The sequence below is a fragment of the Alligator sinensis genome, unplaced genomic scaffold (genome assembly GCF_000455745.1).
Source record: "Alligator sinensis unplaced genomic scaffold, ASM45574v1 scaffold273_1, whole genome shotgun sequence".
NCBI classification, from domain to species: Eukaryota; Metazoa; Chordata; order Crocodylia; family Alligatoridae; genus Alligator; species Alligator sinensis.
The window spans coordinates 1145863-1168854 of NW_005841943.1; the positions used below are offsets into that span (position 1 = coordinate 1145863).

Here is a 22992-nt window from a genome sequence, read left to right on the forward strand (position 1 = left end):
GAATGGGGAGGGGGGGGCTTATCTTATAATTGAGTAAATATGGTAATATTTTGGAGGCATATTGTTTTAAGCAGAAACTATTCCCAGATTAAACAAGGATCTGAACGTGTGAGGTCTGAGATCAGATCCAAGTAAGGGGTTTCAAAGATTTTGCATGGCCTTGTTTTAGTAGTTTGGTTTTAATATTTTGCATTATCCCACGGACTGGATTTTGAGGCGACTGTGTGATCATGGTAGATGGAACTGCAGCTGCAATGAGACTTTATGTTTGATTTTATACTCAGTAATGTAACTGGGGGGGGAGGAGGGGCAGTAACCTGTGCATCCTAGCTACTCAGCTATGCTTCTACTCCTATTATTTAGTTAGAGAGATTTCTCTTCTCTATGTAATCTGGAAAGGATAGTTTTTGAGGGTGCAGAAGTTAGCAGATGAAAGGACAGTATGATTACATGAGTTCAACTTTAGTTCTGAAAATTGTTATTCTTGGGTCTTGTGAAAGCTAGCTCCATAGTCTGGTTCAGCTTGGGAAACTTGTCTCCTGGACTCTGAAGTCTCCTTTTGTTTGACAGTGTCCTTGTTCTAATAGAGCGCAGTCACCTTAAAAGGTCATGGATACAGAGGGAAGAGATGTTTGCTTTCAGTATGTGAGGCCAATTGCTTTGAGGGCTTTGAATAATAGGAGAGAGATCGAACTGGGTACTTACTGTATTCAAGGGAGAGTCAGTATGTCAAATGGATAACTGGCGTGGTGTTACTCTGTGACACTAGTTTCTAAAATGGCATTTAGTTCTAGATCTTGCGGCTCCATTCCTAGATGTAAGGTACAGCTGATGCTTCCCGAAGCCTATTAAGGATGCCCTTGCAGTTGCATCAAGTGGACCTCACCACTCCCAAATGTTCAAATTCTTACTTTCATTCTCCTCTTGAACTTTCCCACCTATCCTTCCCAAAAGTAGCCTGATTGTTTGTATCTCAGAATTTTGATCCAGTTTGCTAGTTTCCCAACAGCATTTTGAATTCCTTTTGGGTTTTGATCTTGTCTGATATATGCAGCAAACATGTCAGACCTTCCTGTTACCTAATCGCTTTAACCTTTGCTCTTAACTGCCCAACTTACTACAACTCCCTCCTATTAACAGAAAATTGTGCTGATCCATTCTTACAGTTCCCATTTTAGTGAATTGCTAATGTTTTGAAAATGTCTTCCACCTGAATTATCATTTAAGGATTCAGTGGCTTAATTGCAGAGGTGACTGGTGCCTGAGTCTGGGGGTGGGAGACCCCAATTTGTGGGTGGGCCTGGGGGCGGGCCCGGGGGCAGGCCAAAAGCCCTATATCCACACCTATACTTCTGTGCTGTGGCTTAGTGCCCCACCCCCAACACGCTGCTGACCCTCATGACAAAAAGCTGCTCCATCCTGAGCAGTGCCGAGTTGGGAGCCAAGCTTAGTGGGGCCATGTGCCCTCCCCCTCGTGCCCCTCCTACCAGTTGCCTGTGTTTAATTGTATTTGGCCCCTCTGAGAAACTTCTGATAACTTCCATAGGGAAGACCAAGCAAGTCCAAAGATTATGAGGGGGAAAAGGCTTTTTATTGAGTTTTTGCTGTTAAATGCAGAGGCCCTTTGCAAGCAAAGAGGTGTGAAAAAAAGGAGAGTGTTGAGGTTCTGGTTTGGTACTGAGTGAAAAGAAAGAGTACTAACTGCTGAATTATCAGGACCATTCCAGCAGCACTTTGTATTCTGTAGTAATCTTTCATGCAAGTATTGACCAGGTCTTAGGCTAGGGCTTTAAAACAAAGAAAAGGTATGGGGAAGCGGGGAGGGGTCCTTCATTTTTAAAGGATTTTTTTTCATTTTTACAAGACATTCTGTTTTAAAGGTAATTCAAATGCTAGTCCATATAATATATACTTAAATCAAATCACAGTAGTCTGGCTGAAATTACTTAAGTGGGTATAGCCGATAGATAGGTCGTGGGTTATTGCATTGGGCAATAAATAATACAGACTTAAATCAGACTTGAACTAATGTCTTTTCATTCTCCAGATCCAAAGAGGTTGGACTTTGCAAAACTATTATCATCACTCTTTAGTTCTATTTTGGCTGTCAGTTTAAAAAAGAGTGGCACATTACTCGTTTTCTATTGCTATTATTGTAGATCCAAATAAGACACTAAAAAGAATAAATCCAAAAATGAAAAGGGAACAATTAGAGTCTTCCCTTCAAACAGTCCATCTCTGGGTGCTACTACAGGCAAAGAGCAAAACATAGGGGTAGAGGGTAGGCTGAGCATTAAAGGCAGTGTGTTTTAAAGTGCTCCCAACACCACATAAGTGTTTCCATTCTTGGGTTCTGTCTAGGTGGGATTAAAACCATAAAACACTTAATTGAATCTCAGTTTGAATATGGCTCCATCCAAATGGGGTTCAGTTGAGTTAGCCAGTGTGAACAGAGCCAGGTCATGCAAAAACACAGTTTCCAAAGTGCTTACTATTCTGTATTAGGAGACATTTGGCAGTTAAAGCCTCTCCTGCTCTCGTTTGAATTTCTTCTCCCTTGAATGCAGCCTATGTCCTCCTGTTCGCTCGAAGGGGAAAAATGTTCCTGCCTAGATTCCTATTTATTGCTTTGAGATGTTTTTAACTATAATAAGATTTCTTTCCTTTCAACCCTGTCCCAAACTCCCCCCTCCTCCCCAAAGGCAGCCATGTCAGGCTTGAGAAGATACTGCCACTATCCCCTCAAATCAAATTTTTTCTCCCCTGTGGACTCTTTCAAAGTTATGGGTATCCTATTTTTTAATTTGGCATTCAGAACTGTACAAAGCAAGGCCCTTTCTTTTTATAGAAGACCTATTATTTCCTTATCTGTGCAAGTTCAGGTTTTGTTGTTTTTATTTAGACCTTGAATGTTTAAAACCCTTTATATGTGTTTTTAAATAACGCTATGATTAAAGTGATATTTTGTTTGAACAAACAAACATTAAAAATGCAAGATAACTAGCACTGAAGAGGAATACACATCATGTTAAAAATCAGATTTTATACTAAAAAGAATGCTTGGAGGAATTATCATAAAAGTAGATTGTTTCCTGGTAGATATTATGAAAATTTCAGTATCCGTACAGTGTAATGTACTCAGTAAATCTGTCATGATTGAATGTAACCTTTATTACATGCAGTCTGAGAGTTAGATGATGCCATTTCTCAGTCACTGCAGGCTGAATGGCGATGACACACACATTTTAAAGCAGGCATGTTTTAGCAGGGCACAGCTGCAGGCAGAAGTTGTAGTAAAAAGACAATTCAGCGGTGGTGTGTGTGTGCTTTTGTTTTGTTTTGCTGCTGTAGTGAAATGTTTGATCATGACGAGAGACTGCCTCTTTAAAAATCATGTGTAGGTAGCTAAAGCAGACTGCAAAATGCAGGAGAAGCTTAGCTTTACTGGAGTCTGAGTCTGAGTGTAACCTAACTAGCTAGAGGATATGCAATTCCTGATTGACAGCAGGACTAGCATTATGCAAATGTTGTAAGAGAGAACAGCAGCTAGGGAACGGTGATCGGGGGCTCTGTTAGGGATCTCTCTACACACGCCACACTTATCTTTCTCTAGTTTTTCATTTCTCCTTCTGCTCAGTTTAACAGTCAATACATTTCACAAAACAATTGTTGCTTTTTTTGGATATGATTACATTTTTCAATCTAATGCAGTTGCAGTTTGAGATGTGTGAGAGCTTGTTACTCAAGCTAAATTAGGTAATTTTTAGCTGGGTAATGTGCTAATCCTTAAACCTTTATGTTTTTAAATCCTGTGTATGTCTGGTCTCTTCATACAAAAGAGTATTTTGCTTGTTTCTTCTCGTCGTCTTCAGTCTGAAGCCTTATGTAGGTCAGGCTTGGCTTAAGCAGATTTCCTGAACCTGCGTCAGCTTAAGCTGAAGGAATTTTAATAAACCCTCCCTTGTAGGCGTGGGCCTAAATGAGACTAGCCTAGTTAAGCCTGATCTTTTTCTGTTTGTGAAAAAGAGCTGAGCACAGCTAGGGACTGCATGGTGGCTTCAGAAACTGCCTCCTTAATTCGGAGATAACAATGGTTGGGAAGGCCAGATCTTCTAATTTTACCTTATCTGAAAAGCTTGATTTGCTAAAACTTGTGAAGCCGTATGTTAAAATTCTTGAAGAACATACCAATAAGCATTCTGTAATAGTGGAAAAAAACAAATGCTGGGATATCATAGCCGATAACTACAATGCCATCGGAGTAGATCGCCCTCCTCGTACTGCACAGGGCCTGCGCACGCTGTACAAGAGGCTCAAAGAATATGCCAAACAGGAGCTATTGCAGCAAAAGGAGAGCCATTCAGATTATAAAAGCAGCATCTCCGAGCCAACCAAGAAAGTTGTGGAGATGATTCCACAGATTTCCAGTGTGTGTTTAAGAGACAGGAGCAGTTTACAAAGGTGAGATATATTTTACTTTGTTATTAAATGAAAATTATGGCGCCTCCTATCTACTCTCTAAAGCGTTTCTTAACTTGAGTTCAGTGTCTTAAAAATGCCCACAGCAGTACTCAAAAGAATTGGGAGCAATGGTCAGATAATGTTTCCTTTTGTTTTTTTGGTAGGCTTTGTGGTGACTTCACATTACAGTCAGTTTTCAACTCTGTATCAAAGCCTGTTTTAGAGTCTTTTGTCACACTCTGGAAAGTGAGGGTTAAAAAAGAATCAAAGAGAAATTGGATCTCCAACCTCTACCCCTCCCCTACCTTTTTAATAGACATATTATTCAAACATTGCCAGTCGTGGCTATTCTCCTCCATTTAAGGTAATACTGCAGTCTCCTGCTGCATATGAAACTGTTAACAGTTTACATAAGATCCATATAAAGTTAGTTCTGGGAACTATGAAACCTATTTCATACGCCCTTTCCTTATCAAGAATTACTCTAGTGTTCAAATATTGAACATGTTTTAACTGAATCCAGACCTTAAGAAAATTCATCTTCATACACCCAAGTGCCTTTATCAGTACAAATTGATTTTAAAAATACTTTTCAGAGAATGTCAGTGAAGGAAACCAGAGCAAAGTGAACTGCAATATAAACTCAAGGATTGCTTTGTATATTAGGGACTATGTATACATATAGACAGAGACTGAAGAGCTACAGAATGAGAAGTTTTCCTTTTTTTCAGTTCTTTTTTTTTCTCAGTAAAGTGAGATTTGACTAGATTTGAGCTAGACATAATACAGGCAGGCAGTATGCAAGCTTTCACACAGCTGGCTAATACCCCTCAAATCTGACTTGCAACACCCTGCTAGTTTTGTATTGGTTATTTTAGGAACAAAACACTCCCAGGGTCAGATTTGGGTTCCCTTGGGTGTAGATATTTTAAACTAATGTGAGGGGAAAAGTTGAATTTCTCCATTCCTCAAATCACATTAGAGCCATGATTTTTTATTTTTTTTCATTAGCAGATCAAAATAATATGTGAAATTGGCTTCCATTAATCAGATACTACTTATAGTCAGTAGCTCTAGTGTAACAGCTAAGTGTTGTGAGAGAAGCTGGCATGTGTGCACTAGAGAAGTTTTGATTCATGATGCCACTGGTTGAACTGAGTGCTAACAATTGCCTAAATCCCAACATGCCAGAAGCTCTAAAAATAACATGCTTTTCTAGGGCTTTGGTATAAAGAAGTCTGTAGCAGCAATGTAGCTTACTTGCCAGGGGGTGAATACCCAGGAAGGCACAGTGCAAGAGAAATTTGGGGAACAAAATAACCTTCTAATTACAGATATAAAGGCTGTGATATCTCGCACATCATCTTTGGTAATAGAGCGGGGGTGGGGAATGCTTTGGGAGCTCTGGGCTTTTGCATACAGCAGTAATGCTTATCATGAATGATCAAGCGCTAGTGATCTCCCTAATTTGATTTCTGGAGTTTAAACATTTTTGGAATCCATTATGGTTTTGAGAACATTGACTAGATTATTACTTGCCCAAAATGGTTGTCCCTAATACCCAATGCAATGAGAACTGTAGAAATAATACCTTTGCAATACTTTTGACAAAATGCACTATTATTTTGCACTCCTTTGTGTTAATCCTGGGTTATATTTACCTGAACATTAAGCTACTGTAACAAGTTTTTTTTTTACACATTAGAATATGACTTGGTTTTTGAAGGTAAATTTAAGAATTGTGAATCCAAACCTCTAATGTTGCTTGGTATCTGACAAACAATTCCTAGCTCAGTTTGATTTAACAAAACCTGGGAGTTGAATGCCTCAGGGGTTTATAAATACCATCCTGCCCTCATGGTAACTGTTGTCCCTTTCTTTCAGTGAAGTTATCAGGAGCAACACTGTAACTGCCAGAGAAGATCCTCTTTGTTATTACAATTTCTTCTCTTTTCCCCTTCTATCCATTATTGTTCACTTAGCTATAACAAATCTGCAGAACTGAGTCACCTAGACATCTGGTGTCTTTGCAGTGTGCCCAGTATAGATCAGGGTGGTGGTTATTTTTTTTTTCTGCACTGTTATAAGGCTCTAAATTACATCAGATCCTGTCCTGCCTTCCCTCTCCTCCTCTTTTTGGGAACCTCTTTTTCTCTCTAGTTTGTTCTCCCAAATTGTCGTGTTTTTACTAAGTGGTAGAAACAAGTCCCTGAGGCTAGTAACCAGCAAGAAAGAATGAGGGAAGCCATATCAAGAAAAGGCTGCAGTTGAAGGGGAGTGGGGAGGAGATGGGAAGTTTGTTGTGGTGGAAATAGAGCATGATGGTATATGCCTGCCTGGGAAGGAAAACGCTGCCTTCTGGGGCCCCCTGAAAGGACACAGGAGGTTCAAGAATCAAGGGGAGTTCAAGAAGGAGGTGAAGTTTTGGAGGAAATCAGAGGAAACAAGGTTTTGGAAGTGAAGGAATATGATTTGTTATAGGCAGTACTTATGCTAGTCTAGCATTTCCCATATTATAAGAGCATGGGCATACAAACTATTTACCATTAAGTTAAAGGGGATGGGGAATTGCATCTTGTCACTCACTTATTATGTGGTAGTGGCCTATGTGCATGTTCCTCCCCTGCAGTTGAAAGCCACCCTATAGCAGCTTAACCCTCCTTCATTACAGGTTAAGTTGCTGTACATTTAGCTTTCCTTATAGATTAAGTTACTCTATGTACCTGGGTGAGACCACTCGCAAAGGCACATCCTCCCACCTCTATCTCCTGATACCTTGTTTATGTGCCTTTACCCTAGCCTCTGTTTTCAGTTACTTAGAACTTTGCTGTACTTGAACCTCCTTGGCTGGGTTTTTTTTTAAGCTGCAGATCTGCCTCAGGCTGAATCTTTTGGGAAAGTTTCAGCTAAAATAGTGCAGCTGTCTCTCAGAATGAGGCCAAGGAAAATGCATTTGTTTTGCAAGGTTAAAATTCTTCCAAGAATTTAATTGAAAAGCACTGGTTTCTCTGCTTTGAAACTAACTTGAAATTTTGGTGGGAGGGGATCACTGAGCGCTGAAGCTGCTCCGGCGCACTGGAGTTCCAGCACGTTGGAGCAGACTCAATTAATGGAGTGCGCTGGAGCATGGCAATTGCTGCAGTCCACCAGCCTCCTGGGTCTCGTGTATCAGCATCCCTGTGCTTAAAAATGGCTGTGGTGGCGCCTGAGCTAAAGCTCATCAAACATGCTTTAGTTCAAGCACCCCTGCGGCCACTTTTAAGCATGGGGACGCTGATACAGGAGACGTGGTGGTGCTTTAATTAGAGCAGCTCTCAGAGCCACTCTAATTAAACCACTCCCCCCCCTCCCCCGGAGCATGTATAAAAGTGCCCTGTGGTTTTCCAGATGTGTCATTGCTATTTGTATTGAAATCTGTGTGGGCTTGCTTAGAGTTTAACAGCTCCATTCTCTGAAAATGCCATGTGGACAGACTGCAGCCTGAGGCTTTGGGACTCAGCAGGACTTTGTCTGCAGTTGTTCTCTCCAGCTGCCAGGGGCTGACAAAGGAACTGAGAGCAGGGAGGTTGTATTTCCTGTGCTCTTGGTGCTACAGTGGTGCCCTGATGGTAGTGATGATGAGGAAGCTTCCTGAATGGATTGCAGAGGGGGGAGCTGGGCCTTAAGATGGGGGAGAAGGAAACTGGCACAAAGGATAGTGGAAAGGAGACTAGGATGAACCGGGGAAGGGAATGAAATGAGGATGGTGAATTGAAACATGAAAAAATGGAGTGGGAGAAAGACTAGGTGAGGGGCTGGGGATGGTGTAGGCTTTGAGGGGAGCAAATGATACCAAGGGAGAGAATGGGACTAGGCTGGAAGGGTTTTGAACTTAGAAGTATGTTCCTAAGAATTCTGGGGGGAACTTCAGGTTCCTGACTCCACATTTGTCTGCAGCCAGGAAATTCCAGTTGTATACTGGACAATGTATACTTCATCACCCTCTGGTGGCTAGCTCACACAGAAACTAAGGGCCTACTACTGCTAACAGCAATTACTGTTGATACTTGAGTGTTGATAGTCAAACTTCCAAGCCTGTTGGGTGACCCATGCAAGTGTTGCTATGGTCCCATGTGTTGGAATTTCAGTTTGCTTTCTTTAACAACATACAAACACATTCAGAGCATGTTAATATTTTAAAATCATACAAGTTAACAAGGGTCAGAACTAAAGCTGTACCACCTTAATTGTTACTTTATTGGTATGCATTACGATAGTCTTCAGTTACATGAACACATGTTGGTTTTGCCAAACTGAACCTGTCTCAGTGCACAGGGTGAACATTGCAAGGGGAATGAATCTGGGCTATGTAATGAATGAGTCTGTTGCTGGTCAGACTCTAGCCCTGTTTGTTGCAGGCTTTAAAATCGTTGTAACCAAAGAGTTGGGAGAAAGGGAAGGAACGATCACATTGTTAAGACAATTAAATGGTACCTCCAGGAATTGTTTGTATCCCTGCCTGTATTAAAGAGTTTCTATATGGTACTGTGCACCTAAATTGCATCTTTTATAGGTGGCTGCTTACTCTGATTTCCTCATTTTCTGCAAGCCTCATATAAGGTAGCTGGGGCCAGATTTCCAGACCTGCTTGAGCCCTCACTATAACTGAAATCAATAAGGAGCAGTGCTCTGAACAAATCAAGACTTGTAAAAGGAAAGCTGAATTCTCTAAAATACCAAGCCATAGACATCTTAGATTGGGCACCAAAAACTAGTTCTTGCTTCTGGTGTTCAAGTATCTGTGCCTCAATTCTACATCTGGAAATGGAAATAATCTTTTACTGTTTGTGAAAACGAATGACTGAATTCATGCACTCAAATACTATAATGATGAGCACCATAGAAAGCCTGTGAAGAAATTATTTCTGTCTTCAGAACAGGATTTGAATAGTATGCAGTAAAGAATGCTAGGGTCACATGTTAACCAAGGAGGATAAAACAAAATACCAATTAGCTTCTGATTCCCTGAGCACAGTATGCACTAAAGGAGCTGCTTGGAGCTGGGCTGGGGCTGGGACTGGGGGCAGGCGGATGCTTGGGGTGGGATACTTTTAACCAGAGGCAGAATCCATGACAGCCTAAGAGTGGGACTTTGCCTGTAAACTATCTGAAAGAGGGTAGCACTTAAATTGGCATAGATTACCAAATTTATTCCTTTATTTTTGTCTATGCTAGTTTATTTCCAGTGAATAACTTAAATATCACTTATGTATTTTAGTGCCAGCATCGATAAAGAAACACTTGCTGGTGCCTGTTCACCACAGGCAGTGTTGGATCATCATCCTGCAGCTGTCACAATGGAGTTGGAACCAGAAGAGGATGTCAAACCTCCTCCTTCTTTGATTGTAGATTCACAACAAAGTGAGAATTTAGAACAGGGTGAAGAACACCAATTAGTGCATATTATGGAGAGATCTCCTTCAACTTCTGTATCTTCAGTTGATATGAGGATGATGATGTCTCCATCTCCTGTTCCCAGAAGAGATGAGTTTTTTAGGTTTGAGGTAGGAGAACGTTTTAGGCCCATGTGTGGATATGATCCACAGATGTTGCAAATGCTGAAGGAGGAGCATCAAATAATCTTGGAAAATCAAAGAAAAATTGGGCTTTATGTTCAAGAAAAAAGGGATGGTTTGAAAAGAAAACAGCAGCTAGAAGAAGAACTATTGAGAGCAAAAATCAAAGTAGAGAAGCTGAAAGCAATACGACTACGACGTGATCTACCAGAATATAACAGTATCTAAAATATTTATCACTTCTCTGTTACAGTCTCTAAGATACTTTATTATAATTCCTTTGGGCTAGTAAAACACTTTCTTATATTAACGTGAATGGAATGGATCAAAATCTAGCCTTGAGAAATAAATGCATGTTTTTCATTTTGTTGTTTATGTACGTTAGCAAAAGTGTCAGTGTCTTGCTCAGGTTTGAATCTTCCCATCTCTTCTAGTCTGAAGTATAATCGGATACTGTAGATCTAAGTGTGTAAGATGAAACAACTACCTTTTGAAATCTTCCACTGATCTTTATCAGAGCTATAACAAGCTAATGAAAATTTAGGCAGTGCTTCCAAAACATGTTGATTTTATGCATTACTCTTTCTCAAAGTGGTCTTTATCCTTTAGTATTCTTCATGAAGTTATTTACAGGTTAATAAATATACATAAAGAGGAAAAAAAGGCTGTTTCTCTCTTTTTCTTCATTTTAAATTGATGAAACCCAACAGGAATGGCAAGAATGTGGTGATGTTATACAGGTTTGGAAAACATAGTAAACTAATGATTTTTTTTTAGTGTTCAACAGCAAGAAGGTTGAATAAGTGCACATCTTTTAAAGCTGTAATACTTTGTATAGTATTCAGTGGATGAGTATTATGAGATGGTATCAAAATAGAGATGACACTAAATCTTCAAAACTATGCATGCATAATTCGGGAGTAGAATTACTATGATTGTGTATTCAGTTGTGGTAATTATACTGGTGAGCAACCAAGAAGAGGTCTAATTTGTTCATTTGCATGCATAATTATTATCATGCATGTGCAGACAAGACATTTGCAGGTGTGTTTTGGACCAATGTCACCATTTGCTTCAGCTGCTAAATGCGGTACTTACTGTACATAAGTAATTGTGACCCAAAAATCCACATACCATTCTTTTGTCATTTGGATCACTTTCATAACTGGTAAGTTTTTAAAATCATTTTTATAAATGGTGTAAATCAATTTTATAAATCTGGCCTTTTTATTTTTTCAGTAAAAATATTATCTCAAGCACAAAAAATGGATCGATCCACTCTTCTAGCCTTTCACATACTGCTGTAACCAACATGGAAGAACCAAAAGACAATACAGTGCCTGTAAATTTATAGTCCTTAAGCCCAAGACTATCCAGATCTTGTCCTCGTATCTGCTGGGTGAATGGAGAACAACTGCCTCAGGCCTCTGACTCCTCACCTTCTAATACTTTTCTCCTTTTGCCAACTTCTGGCACAAGAAAAGCAAATGAAGCATGGGATTAAGGGGAGAAAGAGAGAGCAAAGGTTATTTCGCTTTTGCTGAGGCATCATGAGAGATAGCAGGCCCAGGAGAACTAAAGCCTCAGGGAAGAGAGGTTTTTCTTTATGTAACTGTTTGCACCCCTGCCATTAGTTTTCCTGAGGTTCATTTCATCCACCACCCCCACAGAGCCTCAGTATGTGACTGTGGGGCAGTGGTCTAAATCAGCAGATCCACTGAATGTGTTAAGTCCTGTCACTTCTTGCAAGTGTACTGGGCCCCTCACATTTACCTTTTGTAATGAGAGGAGTAAACAATAGAACAGATTGAAAGCTATGGGATTATGTACGTTTAATTGAGGGTCTAATAGAGCTAAGGCTATGGACAATATCACTTTTAACTGTTTTAAAAGGGGAGGGGGGGGAACTGCCTCTTGGGAGCAAGCATTCTCTGATGTATCACTACAGGAGCATGCAGGCAGGAGTTACAAATTAGCTGTCACTGTAACTTTAACCTTGAATGGAACAGGGTTAAAAATTGCAGTGGTTTTGGTATGCTTTCAGGAGAAGGAAGATGCAATCGTTACATCATAACAGTTTATACTGGTATCATTTGATATCAATACAATTGTTACATCTGACTTTACCTTTAAAAAAACCTTTTGTCTCTTGTGGAGAGATAGAGAGAAACTAGTTTCATTCTTGAAGTCTGGGATGAGGGATGTTATGTGTAGTGTTACTAGGGAGGATAACAGAACAAACAAAACTTGCTTGCCAACTGTAAATATTTGCAATCAGTTCATGAATATGGAATTTCACAATACTGTTTATTTACAATAATTATTTAGGCTGGAGCAGCATTTTAAGCTGAGGGTCTCATTCCTTTCATAGTGCCTTTTGTATGCATTGACAATGATTAATAAGTGGCCTCAATTTTAGTACAGACCTTGGCCAACTCCAGCATTCTTCAGAATCAGAACTCTAATATTATGTCTTGTAAACTTAGGGAAATGAATGTCCCGTGAAAGTGGTTCCAGCTCTGCAATTTCAGAACCTCACTAGGAGGGGAAAGTGTTTTCCCTGTGGCGCTTTGCCACCTCAAATGTGATTTCTGAGTAAAAAGAGCCACTACCATGTAGCTAATGCCAAGCTTTTTTCCCATTACATATGGTCATGGACACATTAATATTTTCAGTGGGCCATAGAAAAGGTCACATAGGACTTATATTGTTGCAGCAGTGGTCTTAATTACAGCACACTATTTTGGTTTTAAGAACCTTCCACATAGACATTGGAAAAGTTTCTGCCTAATTGTTCATTTCTCTTGATCTAGATCACAGAGTCTCTACAGGCCCAGCGACATTTGGCTTCTGACTTGGAATAGAAGAGTTTTAGATTATGGAGGGGAAAGATATGGGTGGGTAAAATTATAATAGAATATGCAGAACTTAATAGAACCCTATTTCCAGCCTCCTTATTCTGTGTTGTGGTGGTATTGTTTCTGTTTCATTTGGGAAAAGGAAGGCGTTTCATCAGTTCTCATCTTTTTGCAGGTAGCTTCTTTGATCCAAAGTATTCTCAAACTTCCCATTTCCTTTGTTCTGATTCTTTTGTGTCTGATTTTTTTCTTTCATCCTTTATATCACTTCACTGTCTGTAATTTATCCTTGAACTCATTTCTACCTCTTATTCACTTCAGAATTTCCTCCTCAGGCAAAAAATAAAGGACAGAGAGAGACAAATGTCATAGAACAACCACTTCTTTCTGACCTTACTATCCTCATGTTCCTATACCAAAACCCTCAAGGTGAATTTGGGAACAAATTCATAAGCTGCCTGAACATTAAGAAGCAAGTGACATTGACTTCATGGTATGCTATAATCCACCTGATTCCTGAAATTCTTCCTTCACACTACAGGCAATAATGACCCTCCATCCTTTTGATAGGTCTTGATCTCCCATTAAACAAGCGTCTTTCTTTCTGCTCATTTATCTGCGACCCCCTGGGAATTTCTTCCCTCTCCAAGTTTACAGCTCAGCGTGCCCCCACTGTTTTTATTAATTTCTATGCGTGCTGCTTTCCTCAGACCTGACTCAGAATGCCTTGTATTTGCAAGCTTGTCTTATTTTTTTTCCCAAGCAAGCAGTTGGTCCAAGAAAAGATGCCATCCAAATAAGTCCTTTCCCCCTCCTTCAACAGCACTTCTTGCATACAAGATCTCTCTTGCACTCAGTTTATCAAGAAGTCCTGTTCGTGGTGTTTCTCCCCTTTAAATGCTGTTGGATCTTCAGATTCTACATCTGGTTTGCATCACCATGTTAGGTGCCTCTTAGACTTTGGGCATCTATCCCTTCTTTAAAACATGCTCTTTCTTCCATGTACACTTTATGTTAGAGCTATGGACAATCCTGAACCTGAAGTCCTATGAACTTTTGCTATTTTAGCCCTTAACAATCACACTAAACTAGCATGTGTAGGAACACAGCCCCGTACTTCGGTCCTTCCCTTTCTCTTATCAATGAACCTGATTTCAGCATCTCTCTCCTTCAGACCATTATATTTCTAGGCCAGGAATTAGTGAATCCTGCCTCTCATGAGACCTCCGGCCTTCTGTGTGAGTTTGCCTTTAGTAACAGAGCCTGGCTAAATGGGTTCTGGCAGGCAAGAATTTCAGTCTTGAATTAATGAGGTACTCATTTACCTTAAGATCATAGCAAGAAACTATAATAGTGTTTTGTTCTACATTGGTCTAGGTCAGGGGTGCTCAGCTTTCAGCCTGTGCGCCAAATGCAGCCTGTGGAGTTTTGGAATCTGGCCCACAGGGCTCCCCATGGGTCAGGAAATTTGGCAACAGGGGGAGCAGTGGCAGCATTGCCACCCTTCCCTGCTGCCAAAATCCTGAGTCCTGCAGACCTGCAGGTAAGAATTGGGCCATGAGACTCTCATCACCTGGTCTGATTGGGGATGGGCCACATCCCCTTCCCTTTGTACAGCTGGGTTGGAGCTGGGCTGCACCCCCTTCTCACCATTGGGTCAGATCACGTCCCTTCCCCTCCCCTGGAGCAGCTGGTTCAGGGGAAGCTGGTTCAGAGCCAACTCACGTCCCCTCTCCACACCCCAACCCCAACTGCAGGGTTGAGCCATCCCGCCTTCCTTCCACTTGGCCAGATTGGAGCTGCGGCATGCCACCTTCCTCTTGCAAAGCGGGGCCATGCCCCCCTCCCCTGACAGGGCTGGATTGTGGCTGGGTCATGCTTCTTCCTTTCCCCCCTGCCAGTGGCTGGATTGGGGCTGGGCCAAGTCCTGCACAACTGGAATGGGGCTGGGCTGCCTCCCTCTGCATGGCCGGATGGGGCACCACCCTGCCCACCCCAGGCACCAAATTGAGTCTATTGGTCAAATTTGGCCTGTAGAGAGTTCAGGCACCGCCTGTCTGGCCTCCTGGCCAAAAAAGGTTGAGCACCACTGGTCTAGGTGTTTTGAAGAAAAATAAAAAAACAATCCTACAGTTTCTGGGGTGACTGTTCATCTCTAACTATAGGAATATCACCAGTTACTCCTTAACAACTGCGTTTCACTGGAGCTTTTGTTCTAGATGTAAGTTAGCATCTCCAACTATCCTTGATAGCCTGGAAGTTCATTTTTCACGTAGGTTCTCAGAGGAAGAAGTTGTGTTTTTGTTTTTGTGATTTTCTTTTTCAATTCTACCAGAGGAATTGGACTCTATTAATTTGATATGGTCAGGTTAGGATATATATCTTTCTTTCTACCTGTTCAAGTTTTCCATAGTGTCTAGCACGACTATAGCAGAACATTTCACTAGAAAGAGCAATAGATTTATTTTCATGCTTGCTCCAGCACATCATCTGTTTCCTTGATGGAGGCTAAAAGATGAATTTCCTGTAATCAATTACAATATGCTGACCTTTCAGATCAGTGACGGAGGTTCTCATCTCTATGTGCAAGTTTATATTTATCCTGCAACTGCCTGTACTTACCTGTTAAAATATTACCCCCCAAAATCCTTCTCTTGCATAATTCCTGGACTATTATGGCTACAACATCACTTGGTTAAACTTTTGTCATTTGTCATTAGTTTTTCAAGTGTCTGTAGATTTCCTTTTTGAAACTGCATGAGAAGTATTGTTGAACCTTGTTTTCAGTCAAGGAGGCAACCCTGTCTACCCTTGAATTGCTTGTGACAGTGAGTGATTTGGCTTCCTTGATTATTTTTTTATTTTGTTTCCTCTACACTGTCACACCCCAGGACTGGGTAGTTATGTCAAAGGTTAAAGAGATGTTAAAGGTTTGAGAGCTCTGATAAAGGCAAGGCTACCAATTAAAACTATTATTGCCTTGAGGAAGAAATGCTTTTCTCTTACAACCAAATAATGAAAAATCCTCCTTTTGTTATAACTCTTCATGGGCAGCGATTCATAGATTGTAGAGTCAGAAGGGACCACAATGGATCATTGTGTCCAGCCCTCTGCCCCTGGCAGGAAAGAGGACCGAGGTCAGATGACCCCAGCCAGGTGACTATCCAGCCTCCTCTTCAAGACCTCCAAGTTAGGTGATAGTACTACCTCTCTTGGAAGCCCATTCCAGATTCTGGCCACCCTTATTGTAAAAAAAAATTACTTCCTAATGTCTAACCTAAATCTACTCTCCACTAGTTTGCACCCATTATTCCTAGTTACTCCCAGGGGTGCTCTGGTAAATAGTACATCTCCAATTCGCTGTTGTCTCCAATATTTTGGAGCTTTTTGTCTTGATATTTTGGGCTTGCTGGGCGTAACTGTCTGCTTTTACTGTTTGGAAAGCAGCACCTTTTCATCACTCTGTACTTTCATTGACTACTACCAGGTATACCTGTTTTAGGCTATAAAAAGCCATCACCAAATGGAGCAGATCAGCTATTCTGGCACAGCTGATCCATTTTGCTGGGCAAGATGGACATTGCCCATTGTCCCGCAGGGTTGGCCCTGATGAAAAAAAAGTATGTAAAGTGTGTCTCTGCAAATGTGGGGACTTAGTTTATTATCTTTGACAAACCTTTTGCCTCCTGCTTCTCAATAGGTGAAGCCATAATGTTCTCAATAAAGGCTTTTGCTGACTGGGACTATGACATACAGGGCTGCTGATAAGGAATCTTCCCATATTTCAGGTCAAAGTGCTTTTTAAAAGGTGCTTGGACACCACATTGATGACATTAGTGTAAGTGCCTAGAAATAAAGAGCAACTACAGATTTATGATTGTTGTTGTTGTTTATTTTTTTGAAAATTGATTTGTTCCAAAACACCTAGGTTTAGGAAATATTCAACCAAATGGCCCTCTGTTCCTGAATCCCAGACTATTCAGACTTTATCATGTGTGGGTCTAGAATTTTGAAAAGAAGGGTACAGATGGTGAGGTGGATCATCACATATAAAACATCATATATTTCTCTCCAGTTAAAAGAGAAACTAGAAGCTTTCCTAACATGCTAGGGGCCTAGGACTGTATTATTCAGTTTAAGATTGAAGCAAAAACAAATATAACTTTTTAGAAAGGATCGAGTAGATTATAACAAGCCATGAAGTCAAGTGACTCCCTCAGTCCTGCCTGCTACTGCCAGACAGTTGGTTTTAAACTCTGTGTAGACCAGGAATGAAAGGGTGGTGCAAATATACCAGGGCACCCCTCTGGATTTGTCCCTGAACTTTATATTGTATTACTTAAAAACATTTAGAATAGCGTGCTGAGCTTTTAATTTCTTACTCTTACCTCATTTTATTTTAGAATTGTTTCATAAGCATTTTAGCGATGGATAATGATGATAATGTACTGCATTATTCTTTATCAACCTGCAGATTTCATTTTTAATGCCTTTAATAAAATGTCATTGTATTCATCCTTTAGAGGACTTGGCTCTTTGGGACTGGTGCTTCTCAAACTTCTCTTGATCCCCAGACCACCTCCATGGAGTGAACAGAATTGTTGAGCCAGGATCTCTTTATCTCCAGACTTTCCAGGCATCCTAAAGAATTGGATCTTTTCTTCCTTGTATATTAAGCAAGGAGATGGAGAATTTAAGCAATCTCTTTTAAAGTAGTGGTTTCCCATTACTTCCTTGTGTTTGTATGAAAAAGGGGAATATGCATTAAGATCTGTGCACTGTGCTTTTGGCTTGCTCTCCAAAAGAGTTGGGATGTTGTTCTGTGAGTTGTTGGGTATTGTCCGGGAGACAGATGCACTCCAAGTTACTGTTCCTTTTGTGGCAGGCAATTTTGCATTTGTTTGAAGCATGGAATTTGTCATAGCTGGGTATTGGCAGTATTTCCTTTGTGGTTTTAAAACAAAGCTAGTCTTCTCTATGTCCTTTTTATTCTGGGATTATAAATATATGCTCTGAGCAGACTAGAAAATACATACATAAATAACCTAGGCACTGAATTGTACCTGGACACTTAAGGCAGGAATTGTGGGGAGGTCCCTTTCCAGTTAGGCATCCAGAGATTCCCCAGTATGGACTCCAGCACAGAACATAGGGTCATTATGGGAACTAGTGCTACTATTCTTGAGTCCTATATTAAAAGTCTTATGTGGCCCAAAGAGGAGATGGGATAGCTACCCTTCTCCCAAGACTAGTAGAGTCCAAAGACATTTGGAGATTGCTTTGTACTGAATTTCAAGCTCTTCTGAATAGAGGAGTTGAGACCCCAGAAGTCAAAGGGTGTCATGTACACCTTTTGTTTTGCAGGTTGTAATGCATTCGCTGTGAAGTTAAGTCACACTGAAATAATATACTGTTTCCCAAAAGCAAATCCAGGATTTGCCAAACCTAGCCTTGAATTCCCAGAAGGCTGGTAGGGAACCTACTTGACAGACAAAGCTTTTGCAATGTTGCATGGAAAGGTCTTAGCCTGGCAAGACTTTTGTGCTGAGGCAAGTCCATGTATTAATCCACTTGCTGAATACTTTATATACATAAATGCTATTGCTGAGAGGCATAATAGGCTCTTTGCTGCCCTGTGGATGAATGACAGAGCCTTCCAGGGTCTGTACTCAGTAATGCTAAGATTAACTAAAAGTAATCATTGTTCTGCTAGGGTGGATGGCCATGCACCACGGCTTTAACTCCTTTCTCTCAAGACAGGTATCTGGACCTTTCTTTTTTATTCCCAAAGAGGCTAGCCTTTTTAAGGAGGAAATCTATCAGGAGATGTGATTGGTTACTTCTGACGAGATGAAGGGGAAATGTAAGAGTGATGTTGCAGCCATGATGATCCAGAAGTTATGTGAGAGGCAAACATTTCTTAGGGTGATATCTTTTATTGGAGCAACTGTGTAGTTGGTATAAAGTTAGGCAAGTTTTTGAATGCAAGAAATTCTTCCTTGGGTCTGATCACAGCTGTTTTAACTGTACTTTGTCTGGCTTCTTGTGGAATGTACTGGAAATATATTCACCTAATCGTGAATCCCTATTTACAATTACATTTTGAGACCTGTCAGACCATGTTAATCCATTTAGTGTGTTGAATTTTATATCAGACTACTTACTTTTAGATTGTTAAGATATTCAGTTGAATTACACCCCTTTGCTTACAACTGTGATCCACAAAAACATGGACCAGAAACCTTAGTGGTAAGACAAGAGAGCTAAAAAAGTTAGGGTTCAGGTAGGCCACAAGATGAGATCCATATTATATTGCATTCTGTCAAATAAAGAAGAATGGGCACAAAAGTAAGTGATTTCGTTCCCTCGTTACTGGGATTCAGCTGAGTAGGATCTTACTCTATATCTGAAGACTTCCTAGTATTCATCATTGTCCTTAGGTGATGAAATTTGTTCCTGACAACAATGTTTTATAATAAATTATTTAACATTAGGGTAATATGGTTTTAAGAGAAGGCTGTTTTCAAAAGTGTTTTTAAGATTTGGAAATGAGCTTGATACTGAAACTGCTTTAAGCAAAAATGCAGAAATTATTTTAAACACCTGTTTTTAACCCATTTAGCTATTCTAGTTCTTCAAATATAAACAAAGCCCAAACAGGTTACATGCAATGTCTTCAGGGTGTAAATTTTAAAGAGAAAAACTAATAGTCCTTCTTTCCCTCTCCCTCCTTTTCCCTCCCGTGTGTGTGTGTACACCCTCTTCTACCATCACTTGTGGCATAGGAGACTTAGCTGTAGTATATTTATATAGCATATGTAGTTATGTAGCTGCCATATATATTTATAGTCAAGATTTTTCTATATATATATATATATATGGCAGCTACATAACTACAGCTAAGTCTCACATGCCACAGGTGCTAGTAGAAGAGCTTACAGTGGCCTAAAGAGTAGCAGAGCACCCTTGAGAATTTCACTTGAAACCAGACTGCTGGTGGAAACCAGCCACATGAGTGTGTGACACGCACTCGATATATATAAAGTGTCAGTTCAGCATCAAAAATAGACAGGCTTTAGACAAGGTAGAGCTTGTCCAATGCCATTTGAATCTATGGCTCATAAGAGAGGTTCATGCTTATGAATTTGTATTGGCATCCCTGTGTAATTTAAAATGGTTTCCATTCTCTTGTAATGTAGAACCAGCAAAGGGAGAATAATAAGCATCACTTAGCTTGATAGAGATGAATTCCCTCTCCCTGTCCCCCATGGCTCTATATACTTTCTCTGGTGCAAGTTACAACTGAGGCACTAGATTTGGTGAGTTTGGGTGTTAAATATTTGCTGCTTGAAGTACTGAATGGATGATGTTTACAAAGATAAGGCTTGTTAAATGTAAATGCACCTTGATATGGAAAGATTGCTCCTTACCCCTTCCAGAACATTAGCAGCTAGCCTGTAAATAATCATTACTGCATAACATGAAAATTCTTGAAAATGTGAATCCTTCCCTGTGCCTTCTTCCTAGGTAATCTCATAAATTTTAAACAGGTATGTTTAAATAATGTAGGCAGAACAGGAATGGATTGCATTTCATACATACTGCAGGGGATATGATGTTTTGTTGATTAATGCTCTTTAAAATATAAAGCAAAAATTAATATTTGATTTTCTAAGTCAATATTATTCAAGGCAATCAAAGATTACTACTGACAGAATTTCCTTCAAACAGCCAATAAATACAATGAAACATATTTCACTTATGTATTAAAATAGATGTTAATACCAAGTATTCATAAATCTTAAATCCCTATCTGCCTACTTTTTTTCACCCAAATCTAAGAGCCTTTGGATTTCTGGAAATGGCTAGGATTTTTTTTCGTAAATCACAGAAATATAGTTATTTTTATTAGTTCGGGGAGGGGGAGGGGCAAATTGTTGCAAGTGATGCCTTATACTTAGAGAATGCCAATGGGTGCATTTTCTAAGTGGCACACAAGGAATGTGTTGCATGCCTCCCATTAACATTTAATGTGAATTACATGCCTACATCTCTGAGCTGTTTTGAAAAATGTTTCCCTTGACTAAGGAACTATTAACCCATGATTAAATATCATAAAAATGTTGTTCAGTTGCTGGGTACCTATTAGTAATTTTGCTGAATGTTTTGCTATTTCTGTAAATAGAAAAAATATATCAGAAATAAGACAATTATAAATGTGCATTTTGCACTAACATGGAAAAATATATGGATTTTATGGTATATATTTTAGTTTCTAAGTTGTATCTGCATAATTTGTCACTGAACAGCATTTGCTCTTTTATTTCTAACAAGATACAAGATGACTAACAGTGTGGACTAACTGCGAGACTAACATTTTAGGGTATATTGTAAGCAATCAATTTGGATGGCATTTGAATGGGTTCAACATTTTATCTACATAATCTGGTTTACGGCACCATCTGATGCCTGCCGCATTTCACAATCGTCTATGATATTGCTTTTGCCTTTGATAAAAGGACTTGAACATCCCTTTCTGTAGACTTGGCTGAAGCATTCAGCTTGGTTATTAAAATTTAACCCAGGCAGCTGGATTTCAAGACGTCGTTTTCAGCATAAAACGAATGTTTTAAAAGTCTTCCCTTCATCTGTCATTCCCCCAGTAAAGGCATATCTTAAAGCTAAATGTTTTGCTAAAAGATGATGTTACAATGGCTTCATTTACAATTGCTGTAGTTATGTCCATTTCAACGTTTCCATTATCATACACAAAAAACCCCTACTTTGAGAGAGTCTTATTAAGGTTACAAAGTCAAGCGCTCAAAAGTTAGTGCAGCCTTGTGCACCTTTAATTCAACCCCCTTGTTTCTGCCAGTGATAGTCTTCAATTACATGAACATACATTATTTTTTCCAAAGGACCCTTGCCTGCCTCAGTGACCAAATAGACAGTGGCTAGTTAATGCAGTTATTCTGAATTTTGTTTTCTCCTCATAGTTCATTGAATGGTCCTGTGCCTTTTTTTCTGCACATTGTTCAAATCTTGTTCAGCAAGCAGAATGATTAATTTCCTCATGTGCTTTTCTGCATTAATAAATGTATTTTCAGAACCCTCCTGTGAGGTGGGAGGGGAATAATAGTATTCCCATTTTACAAATTGGTAGCTGAGGCAAAGGGAGATTAAGGTCAGTAGAGTATGCTAATAGTGGGAGCCCAGTTTCAGACTAGGGCCTGATTTTTTTGGAATACGTACCCTTGTTGAGCATTTAGTATATTCGAAGCACTGCTCCTATTGACTTCAGGTACAGCTGTGAATGCTCAGTAGACCTTAATAGATCTTAGGTTGCCAACCTAGACATTGAGAAAACAGAAGCATGCAATTAGTGATCCCCTGTGAAAAGTTTGACCAGTATCACATAGAAAGTCTGTAGTAGAGGCAGGCATAGAATCCAGTTCCCCAGGGCACAATCCATATATCTCATTCATAGGACCATTGTCTCTGTTGTAGTCTTCATTTTCACTAAACATTTTCCTTACCGTCCTCATCTTCACTGCATGTCTTCCAACAGCAATGGCAAATGAAGAAGGGAGAGACAGATAACAGCCTCTTTCACACCTGCACTGTGATTCATCAGTGCATGAATGAGACAGAATCCTGGGTAGGAAAAAATGAGGGTCACGTAATTAAATCATTAATGCACATGCACAGGGGTGCTGAATTAAGGTTGCATGGACAACAGAAGTTATTTCTGTCTCAGACGGCCGGAGCCGACTTGAGGTGATCTACAAATTGCTCGGCTGTTGGGCGGGCTGGTGAATGGAGAGGCAGACAAAACGTATTGGTTGCAAAAAAGCTTTACTTACACTGCTAGTAGCCGCGACGCAGGTGGTCCGATCGCTTAAATAATTACACGAGTTGCTCCAGCTGGCAAAAACCCGGGCCAGCGAATCCGTAAACGAAACAGGCATGCAGGAAAAGGGGTTACGTCGAGGGATAGCGTTCGGCGACGGGGAGAAAAATCGATAGTTGATTAGGCTATCGATTCGCTCTGCCACGAGTCAGGAATTCTCTTAAGTCACTCTGCAGCGTGCTCAAAGTTCTCCGACTTGGGCGGAAGT

At 40.2% G+C, this 22992-nt stretch overlaps 2 protein-coding genes across 6 annotated transcripts in view; both read left to right on the forward strand.

Moving 5' to 3' along the window:
* Positions 1–22992, forward strand: part of RAD54B (RAD54 homolog B) — a 123119-nt gene that overhangs the window by 48751 nt on the left and 51376 nt on the right. The gene's annotated exons all lie outside the window — the stretch shown is intronic.
* Positions 4028–10668, forward strand: FSBP (fibrinogen silencer binding protein). Its single transcript, XM_006019989.3, has 2 exons — positions 4028–4461; positions 9719–10668. The coding sequence occupies exons 1-2, from the start codon at positions 4091–4093 to the stop codon at positions 10242–10244; spliced, it is 897 nt and encodes a 298-aa protein (XP_006020051.1). The 5' UTR covers positions 4028–4090; the 3' UTR covers positions 10245–10668.

Bases quoted from the DNA above. Each gene is read 5' to 3' on its own strand.
- FSBP (XM_006019989.3), top strand. From the start codon at position 4,091: ATGGTTGGGAAGGCCAGATCTTCTAATTTTACCTTATCTGAAAAGCTT. The intron at 4,462-9,718 runs GTGAGATATATT...TATGTATTTTAG, and splicing joins GACAGGAGCAGTTTACAAAG to TGCCAGCATCGATAAAGAAA.